Source organism: Phalacrocorax aristotelis, chromosome 7 (genome assembly GCF_949628215.1).
Source record: "Phalacrocorax aristotelis chromosome 7, bGulAri2.1, whole genome shotgun sequence".
NCBI lineage: Eukaryota > Metazoa > Chordata > Aves > Suliformes > Phalacrocoracidae > Phalacrocorax > Phalacrocorax aristotelis.
In genome coordinates, this window is record NC_134282.1 from 1,325,920 (window position 1) to 1,335,527 (window position 9,608).

Genomic DNA, 9,608 nt, shown 5'->3' on the forward strand with positions numbered 1-9,608 from the left:
TTCTAAGGTCAGCCTAAAGTTTAGTCTGCAGATCTGAATTTAGTTATCTTTCCTTTGTTAAAAAGCAGAAGTTCAGAATCAAGACAGATTCAAAATCAGGTACCATAAACCACCTGAAAAACATTCAGAACAATGCTCTGCAGAGTTTAGAAAACCCTGAATCCATTGACTAGCTGCAGGTTTCATTAATTAGACAGAGTAGTGGAAAAGAGGAATGCCGACTGCATCGAATTACCAGGATTTCAGACAATTAGTCCATTACTAGGTAAAGTCTGGCTTTCCGTATAACAGTACAAACAGGTTTAATACCCACAACCGATTTCCAAGCTAACATCCTGCTAAAGAATGGGAATGCTGAAGTGGAACAATAATGCGGAGATATGACTAGCAGCAGCCTAACAGCTGACACTGCACAAACGTCAGCTGCAGGAACAGAAACGCTGAACACTTTTTAATAAAATCGAAAGTACAAATTCTGACGAAGAGTCTGTACATTTTACAACACCATGTGGGTTTCAGGAACTCCTTCGCACAAGGAAGTCTTTCAGTTCAAAGCACGCACAACGCTCTTCCAGACGAGAATACATTGCAGACTCACGGCTAGCAGACATGTATGCAGCAGTAACTCACTTGAAATTATCTGAACAGCATTTTCAGCTGGCATTCTCACACTCTAACTCCTCAGTGTCTCCATATGAGAAACACTCAGAATCAAATACAACATTTATCGGATATGCGCTTCAGGTCACAAACGGACATATGTAAAGCATTAAATAAAATTACATTATTACTGAATCGTATCGCTGTGAGGCCTGAAAAAAAGTCTGATCAGAGTCTAACTGCACAAACACAAGACTAATAGTGAAGGAGTAACATAAAAGTCAAAAATCCCCAATTCTCCTACTGTTATCAATTTTCTCCACAGCTGTGGGGAAGAAATCACATTTACAGTAACTGAAGCACAGCAGCCTATGAGGCATCATAGATTGTATGATTCATTTGTGATACAACTAGGAATGATCAGAATTCAATATAGGTTTTTAAATAGTTTTATAATAAATTATTCCCTTATTGCCAAGAAACATGCCAAAGGCATCATGCGAACATTTGTCGAAAGTAAAAATTCCTGCATGCTGCCTTCCTACCTACAACCCTGACCTTTACTATAAGCATTATCAGCTGTCACTTACAACTCCAAGATAAAACAGAGGAATAGATTTCATGCATGTGAGGATGAGATTTAGTGTAATTTTTGAAAAAGTATTCAAAGAACCTAGAGATTTTTTAAAAAAGGTTTTACAAAAAACCTTTGACATTAAAACATTTGCAATACAAAGCAGATTTTTTTTAACATTAAAATTTATATTAAATCCTATAAATTCACAAGGATTTTTTCAGCAAGAACATGACGACCATGAAACGGAACAGCAAATATCCTGGTTTTCAACTAGGAATTTTGAAGGAGTTCTTTATCAGTGAGGTAACCTCTATAAATAGATTCATACTCCAAGCTTGCACTAGTCACGTCTGCTACTGTACCAAAACCATTTTATACTAAATTAAGTAATGACGCAACATTTTAACTTTTGCTCAAATGAACAAGGTATTCCATCACTGAAATATAAATTCAACAGCATTGCCTGAGGTAGACACGCCAATATCTAAGTTTGAAACGTTCTACGTTCCTTACACATCATTCCATGTGTCCTCATTCCAAACAGGGGTGATGAGGCAGAGCTAACAAGAGCCCACCACACACATCATCAATAAACACACTGGCATCAGAAACACGCAGTGATGAATCCTGTTATCAGCAAGTAACCTTACACGTAACGTTTGTGTGTTCCACACCACGTACAGAACTGCGGAGGGCAGGAAGGGAAGAAAAGTTGATGTGACTTCACCTTGCCAGACCTCTGATTTGGATCGTCCAGATATTAGTGTCAGTCACTCAGTTCAAGTGCGGGCTGGATCGCTGGCAGTCCATGTATGCCCTGCTTGCTGCGGCCCAGCTCGCGGGGCCGGCAGGAGACCGTACTGTACTACGGGCTATTAATGTCGTGCTGGCTCCCCGGGTGCTTCGGTACAGACCTGTCTCTGCCACTCACTTGGCAGAAGCCAGCCGCCAATGCAAGCACCTGTAAAACCAGGGTTAATGCCACTAGGGCTCTTGCCTGGGTTGGGGATCAGACAGCCAGCAAATCTAACGCGGGGCCGTACCGCGTGAAGTATGAACGGAAGGACAGCAAACTATGAATGGATCATTCGCCACCAAAACCACAACAGCTGAGACTTCATCTCTTAACACACACTCACTCTTTCCCTTTTACCTGGGTTTTGCTCATGGATTTAGGATTAGGATCTGCTGATAACATAAACGGATCAAGACTTACTGAAGTGCCCTTACAGTGAACTGTACGTCTCTGTATATATACACACACTTTTTTTTTTAAAATCCAGTTCCAGGCGAAGTCACTAACCCTGTGTAACAGGCAGATGCAATCCAAGTTCCCTCTTCATCCTGCTTTCTTAAATTTATCTGACCCCCATGTAGGATAGCCTGATCTAAAAATGAGATGCTGTTGGTTTAGCTGCAAACATTCTTTCCAGGGATAGCCACTGCGTTGGCTTTTGAGTCACACATACCTGCACACTAAAACCTATACGAAGATCACCTTACCCACTGCTGTGCGAATTTCAAACAGTAAACGCTTTGGCATCTGGTGCCATGGACTGTTCTGCATCAGTGGCATAAAGGTCAAGAAGCTTATATCCAATTACCAGTCCTTTCACTCCTTTCAGAAGCAAGAACCAGTAGTATTTTTAACTAACATTCATACACAACTTTTTCACGTAACAAGTATGTGAAATAATTACTACTAAGGGATGTATCCCATGCTGACCCCCCGGGGGAAATTAATAAATAATTTAAGAAATCAAAGCAAACACAGGAAACTGGTAAATAATCAAACCACTGGTCAAAAGACGATTGAACTTCATAAAGCATTATTTTCATTAGAAGTGACTAGCTGCACCTACTTATACAAGGTATTGATAAAGAAAGCAGATCTAGCTTGCCACAAAGCACAAATATTACAAGCAGGTATCAGGCGAGAAAGAAATCCTGAAGTATTATACCAATTTTAGCAAGCACAGTTTAAGCTATGACGTTATTGCTTATTTCCATTCACAATTATCACATGTAAATTCAAGGGTCCTTATGACAGCTATGCAAGAACTTCAGCGCCAAACCCCCTGGTTTAGGCTTATTCACAGAAGTCTAAATGACTCCCATGACTTACACTGCTTTCTTCATACGCATATTCCCACAGGGCAAAGCTTCTGAGACCCCCTGCACTGATTACACACATCGGCAATCAGTAACCACTGCCTGTGGCATCTCCCTGTTATCAGCCTAAGAGGGTACAGCAAACGGCTCATCAACAGCAATAATGACTACAGATACTTCCCGCACCAGCCCACACAACTTTCAAGAGATCAGTAACTACTTGAAAATGTCTGAAATTTCCCACCCATTAGGGCCAGATTTAATAAATAAATGCTGATCATTATAAGACAGGTGAGATCTTTAAAGGAAAAAAAAAAAGTCATTCCAGTTACCACATTCACTGGTGCAAGTAATCGGCACAAACAGCTGTGGAAGCTATACTCTTAATGAGTTTCCTGTTTTAATAACCATCAAGCTAAAAACCATTCAGAGGAACTCAGGGTTGTTTTCAAAGCCACTAATTAAAAATAGTAAGAAAAATTAAAAAGCCATTGCATTTTTTAACTAATGCATAAACTTTTTCTCACACAGAACTGCTCATTGTGCTTCGACACTGTACATGTGGAGAAACTCCATGTACCTCTCGTCATTTTTTCCCTTAGCAGTATTCTGGCTAGCCTTAGCCTCTACCTTGAGGCCTACGCCAACTCCTGCCACCAACGCTTCGCTCAGTCCCGTTACCACAACATCTGCACCTCTTGAAAGACAAACACACCAAGAAGGAAGCCCTGTTAGAACCTGCGAACTAAAGGCCGAGTTTCATCCTCATTCACATTTTTATCTATTTCATGCCCATGCATAATCTAAACAGCGACTACTCCAGAACAGAAAGAGCGCAAGGGCCCGCAACACACCAGAGTCAGTTTTTCAGCACAGGTAAGTCCCTACAATGAAGAACGCAACGGATCTCCCAGTGTTATTCAGATGCCGCTGACTGATTCAGGTGGAGGAAGTTATCTGGCATTCAATTCCTGTACCTTGGTCTCACTGTATCGTTAAGGCCCAACCTATTTCGTGTAAGCTGACACCTGAACTCATGAATAACGTGCAGAACCGGGGCTCTACTCTGCATACAAGTGAGCGTACGCCGGCTGAGGGAGACACTGGATAAAACAGAAGCTTTCGTCTCATTCGTGCCAAGAGCTGCGCAGACACCCGTCACAGCCGGCGGGACCAGAGGCCACAGGCGCAAGCTGAAGCACGGGAGTTTCTGTACGAACACCAGGAAACGTTTTACTGTGAGGGTGACAGAGCACGGGCACGGGCTGCCCAGGGAGGTTGTGGAGCCTCCATCCTCAGGGATATTCAAAGGCCACCTGGGGCTCGAGGTGGCCCTGCCTGAGCAGGGGTGAGGACCAGCTGACCTCCCACACTCTCTGACAGCCTCAACCATCCCACAGGGATTCTGTGAATTACTTAACGATCTTAATGACACAGAGAATCATCATCCTGAAAACACTGCAGTCAGGCCAAGATGAGGCTGGGAGTATTCAGCTTTTTTTCTCTCCAACCCACTTGGAGCCCAAAGAAATCCAGATATTTTTGACCATTTCACATTAAAAGTCTCATCCCAATGTCCCAAAGATCAAAATTAACCTGCAATCTACCCCTCACCTAGAAAGCATTGACTGTTCTGCTCTCAGGAAGTCCTCACCACACCTCTAATATATGCAGACCCTTAACTAGTAGGGTTCATCAACCCTGCCCATTCTCCTCCCTGTCCCACAACACAAACCTCATCTTTTTTTCAGAAGACCATGACCACTTTGAGCCCCATCTGCTCTCCGAAGACAATGGGTGCTCAATATTGTGATATATGCAAAGTCTTCCGAGCTGCAGGGAGTGGCTAAACATTGGCTCTGCTGTATGCTGGTTGAGGGCCTGGGATAAATACAAAATAGATGCTGTTCTGTTCTCCAGATTATATTACTTATTTAAAGCAAAAGGGGAAAAAAAAGAGCATAAATTAGTTTGAAGATTTATAAAAAAATGTTACACTTAGATCATAATATTTTTTGTAAAAACAGAGCATAAAAGAGTTATCTTGGGATGCCCACGATAACCACAGTTACTGTCTGTTGGTTTATGCATCACGAAAAAAATTTTGACTTTTCATGTACTTCAGTAAAGAACATCATTTTCCTTAGTCATTTATAGCAACCATAGTGTACACGTAAATACACGTATGAAGCACCGCCCGTTAAAACTGGATTTTTCTAAAATGAAGAACACTTATTAGAGGAACAAGAGAACCTAGAGAGTATAATTTACCATGGTCGTATCTCTAATAACTACCAAAACCCCCACTAGAACGCTCCAGCAGATTTAATCATTACGTTTGTTCTACTAACGTTCTAAATTGCACATCATATTAACTCATTAAAAAAATTCTGTCATGTAATTGTTTACATAATTATTTTGGGTTTTATCTCTGTTGGCATAGCAGGATCCTTCTCATCTCATTTACTGGGAGGCGTGCTGTCCTAGTGAATCTGAATTCCTACTGCTCTGAGGGGCAAACCTCTAATTTCATCCCACCATACAAATTCTGCTTTTCTCTTTAGAAAATGTTTGCCACCTCCTATGCAGTGACATGGGGCTTAGAGAAGATGAGGCTATTCTCACTGTCTCACAAATGCTATTATCAGTGTTATCGGTGTCCAAAACAGGGTACTTTATAAAAAGACTGACACCCCTCCCTCCTTTGCTTCAGAAACTTTAAACAGAAAGTTACTGGTAGCATTTCTTAGCTCGAAAGTGCAGGCATAACCTCTGCCTCCCTCAACAGCAAGGCTCACAAAATGGAGTCACTGACACACACATTTCACTGCATTTAGCTCACAAGAATAATCTTACAAAACTGTGTTCCAGTTTGGTTTGTTCAGTTTTGCTTTCTGGGGGTGGGTGTCTGTGCCTTTCTTCCCCCTCCACATTTAACAGTGGAATACCCCCAGTTGGGGCTTGGGTCACTACCGGCCCAATAGCTCTAACCTGACTTCATTCTCTGTGAAGATGCCATCGCTGGACTTAATCCCCATTTCGTTGATCTGAAAGCCATTAATGCCATTTTTAAGTAAAACTTTTGCTTTTGTTAGTCACTGTTCAGAGGGCTAAAACACATGCTGGTGCTAATCCAAGCCTGACAATTCTCACTGACTAAGGCGACGTAATTGTCGTACATTTTAAAACAGGCTTATTATAATAAATTCTGTGTACACAAACCCCTTCGGTCCAAGAATTCAGTATGCCTCCTAATACTCCCATTAGTCTCACATTCCTCTTAAGCAGAAGAACAACTAATCCATGGTTTTTACATTTGTCCAAGATCACAAGGTAGAAAATGGAAAGCTAAGAAGAGTGTGTCCAAATTCTGGGCTTCCTAATGGGCGGGGGAAATCGATTCTATTTAGGAGTATCCTGTTCTAAATGCAAACAATTCTAATGTGGGTTTCTGCGTGGTATTTCAAGTCCAACTAAAATGTATCTGATTGACAATATTTATTATCTACAGATTTGGGTAAAAATTTAAGAGGCTTACTTAGCAAGGGGATACAGCTTACCCCACTACATTCTTTCCTCGTAAGAGTATCTCCTATTTGTCTCTTTCAATAGACAAGCAGTTAAAAAAACGAACTCCTGAAGTCAGATGGTTACAATCCTTTAAACACCAACTGCCTTTACATACTGTACAATTACCACATGACTCCCAAGCCAGATGCACAGCTGCACACGGGAAATTCGGGCGGGGGGGAAGGACCCCCGCCCCGTGTAACGCCGCATGTGCGAGAGCAGACCGCGTATGCGGTCAGGCACAATAGCTAGAGAGAGTCCCGAGATTAAACGCTCCCAGAGCGCAGCTACGCTGCGTGCTCACAATACTGGCTGGGATCAGCCCTCCTGGAAAGGAAGACAGAAGGCTCTTGCCATAAAAAGAGCTGGGATTCTTAAACATCTGAAGCCAGGCTTAGGGGAAAATGACTGACGGGCGGCAGCTGAGGGTATTTTGCATTGATCCTGCAACATCCTGACATTCCGGGGAGGGTGATGGCGAAGGAAGCCTTCTGATGACATAAATAAACTCGAAATCTCTGAGGAATTATTTGAAACATTTAAAAATTATTATCATTTCGGCTCAGCTCACCCATCGCACCCAGAGCCCCTTCTGCTTCCATAAACGCCCCCCGCGCCCGCCCACCCTTGCCAAAACGGGGGCTGAGCACATCCCCGCGCCGCGCACCTGCCCCCCGCGCCCCCCGCCGCGACACCCCGACCTCCGCGCAGCGGAGCCCAGCCCAGCTGAGCCCAGCCTAGCCCGGCCCGGCCCCACCACCCCCTCCCCGCTCCAACCCCGCCGCAGCCCCCCCCCCCCCTCCGCCGCGCCGCCGCCGCCCCCCACACCCCGCCGCCCCCCGTCCCACCGCAGGGCCTCCCCCCGCCCGGGGCCGGGCCCCCCGCGCCGCCGCCACCGCCGCCCCGCCGCCCCCGCCTCCTCCCCGCCCCGCCACCTTGTAGAAGGCCCCGTTGGAGCCGCGCACTTCCACCGTCAGCTCCTCCATGTTGGGCGCGCAAGGGACGCCGGGACGTGCTTCTAGAAACTGTCACCACGGGGGGGAGCGCTGGCGGGCTCCCCGCCCCCCGCGGGGGGCGCCGGCCCCGCCCCGCCCCTCCTCCCTCCCCCCCGATGGGCCTGCCCACGCCGCGGGGCGGGGGGCGCGGGGGCGGCGGAGCAGGGCGATCCCCGCGGGAAGGGCGGCCGGCCGCCGCCTTCCCCCCCCGCCGCGGCCCGCGGGAGTGGGAGCGGCCGGCGCGGAGTCTGAGGGGGGCCCTGCGCGCCTTCCCGCCCTCAGGCGCCGGCCCGGCCCGCGCGGCGCGGCCGCCGCCAGCGCTGCAGGGAAATGCGGTGGTGTTTTGTGTGTTTGTTTTTTTTTTTAAACTGAATAATGACTCAAAAGGCCGGGCCCGAGGGGACACCTTCGCTCCCGAGGCGCCTCGGGCGGCCTGGCTCGGCGCCCCGCGCAGCCAAGATGGCACCGCCCGGCTCCCTTTGTCCCCGCCGCGCTCCGGGCCGGCCTCGCCCCCGCCCGCCCCTCCTCAGGGCCCGGCCCCCGGCGGGAGCGGGGGGCGGCCCGCGCAGTCCGCGCCCGCCCTCCAGGTGCTGCCGCGGGGAGCGCCCAGCCCGGCGTGGCGGTGCGGCAGGGTGCCCCTCGCACCGCCGCCACAGCCGAGTTCCGTGAGCTCAGCGCTCGCAGCAGCTTAGTCATGCAGAGCTTGATGAAAGTCCCGTGTCTCTGCCAAACGCATATATTTTTTTGCAATAGCTTTAAATGTCAATAAGAGTGCTTTCAAATGTCCTTCCTGCTGTTAGATGCCAGCCCCAAATTAAGAAGCGTACACGATGGTATTTCACCCATCATGCTTTCATTCTTAGTTTCTCCATGTTAATCTCCTAGCGTAGCTTTTTTTTTTTTTTTCCAGTTTTAACCATGTCTGTCAGAGGGATGAGGATTTCAGGTAGGCAGGCCTGGAAGTTTTGAGAAGGCTGGCTGCTGCGGGGGAGGCTCAGGTGGGACGGCGGCTCAGCCCCCAGCTCCGCGGCGTGCTGCTGGCTCACCCCGCGCCTGCCCGGTGCCCGCTACAACACCCTGTGCTAGCGTCCAGCAAGTCGGGAGGGGATGCGGGTGGGCTGGGAGGGTTCACTGGGCAAGGGCTGGGGACCAAGGCATGGCTGAAGCCATCAGCTCTGTGGACTGTAGGGCCCTGAGTCACCGCGGCAAAGCATGAGGGGAAATGAGACACAAATTAATTGGGAAAAAACCCCGCTACGCTCTGCTCGATCCAGAGAACACCGTGGTTTTTTCCAGTCAATAACTCATATCTTTAGCTATGAGGTAGTGTTTAGAAGAAATGCAATTACATGATCTACTCTTTTCCCATGCTGTGTGCATGAATATTCTCATTCTTGCATAATAATATGTATTCCACAGGAATGTTGGAGGGTACCTTTTATCACAAATATTGTTTACATCTTCAGAAGTGACCCACAATTTACTCTCAGGGGTGCCTAGGCCACGCATAGGTAAGAGCCCTTCTTGCGAAATGGTAGGTGCCCCCTCTCCTATTGGCAGAGCGCACCCCGGACTTTCCAGGATAAAGTATGAAACCTGATAATATGAAGGAAGCAGTTGTGCTACAAAAGTTCTACACCAAAAAATTCTATTGCCCCAAGATTGTATAGACTGAGCCTGAATGAATATTCAGCTTCCAAGACACAGGCTCTCCATGTCAACTGCTAAACAGAGGCATTCAGGGTTTTCTTTAA

At 47.0% G+C, this 9,608-nt stretch overlaps 1 protein-coding gene across 3 annotated transcripts in view; it reads right to left on the reverse strand.

Annotated features, from left to right (window-relative positions):
- Positions 1-7,941, reverse strand: part of FXR1 (FMR1 autosomal homolog 1) — a 36,315-nt gene extending 28,374 nt beyond the window's left edge. For all 3 annotated transcript variants that reach the window (XM_075098409.1, XM_075098408.1, XM_075098410.1), the window contains exon 1: positions 7,795-7,941. In XM_075098409.1, coding sequence (XP_074954510.1) covers positions 7,795-7,845 — 51 coding nt within the window. In that variant the 5' untranslated portion in view covers positions 7,846-7,941. The remainder of the gene's footprint in view (positions 1-7,794) is intronic.
- Positions 7,942-9,608: the final 1,667 nt, after the last annotated feature.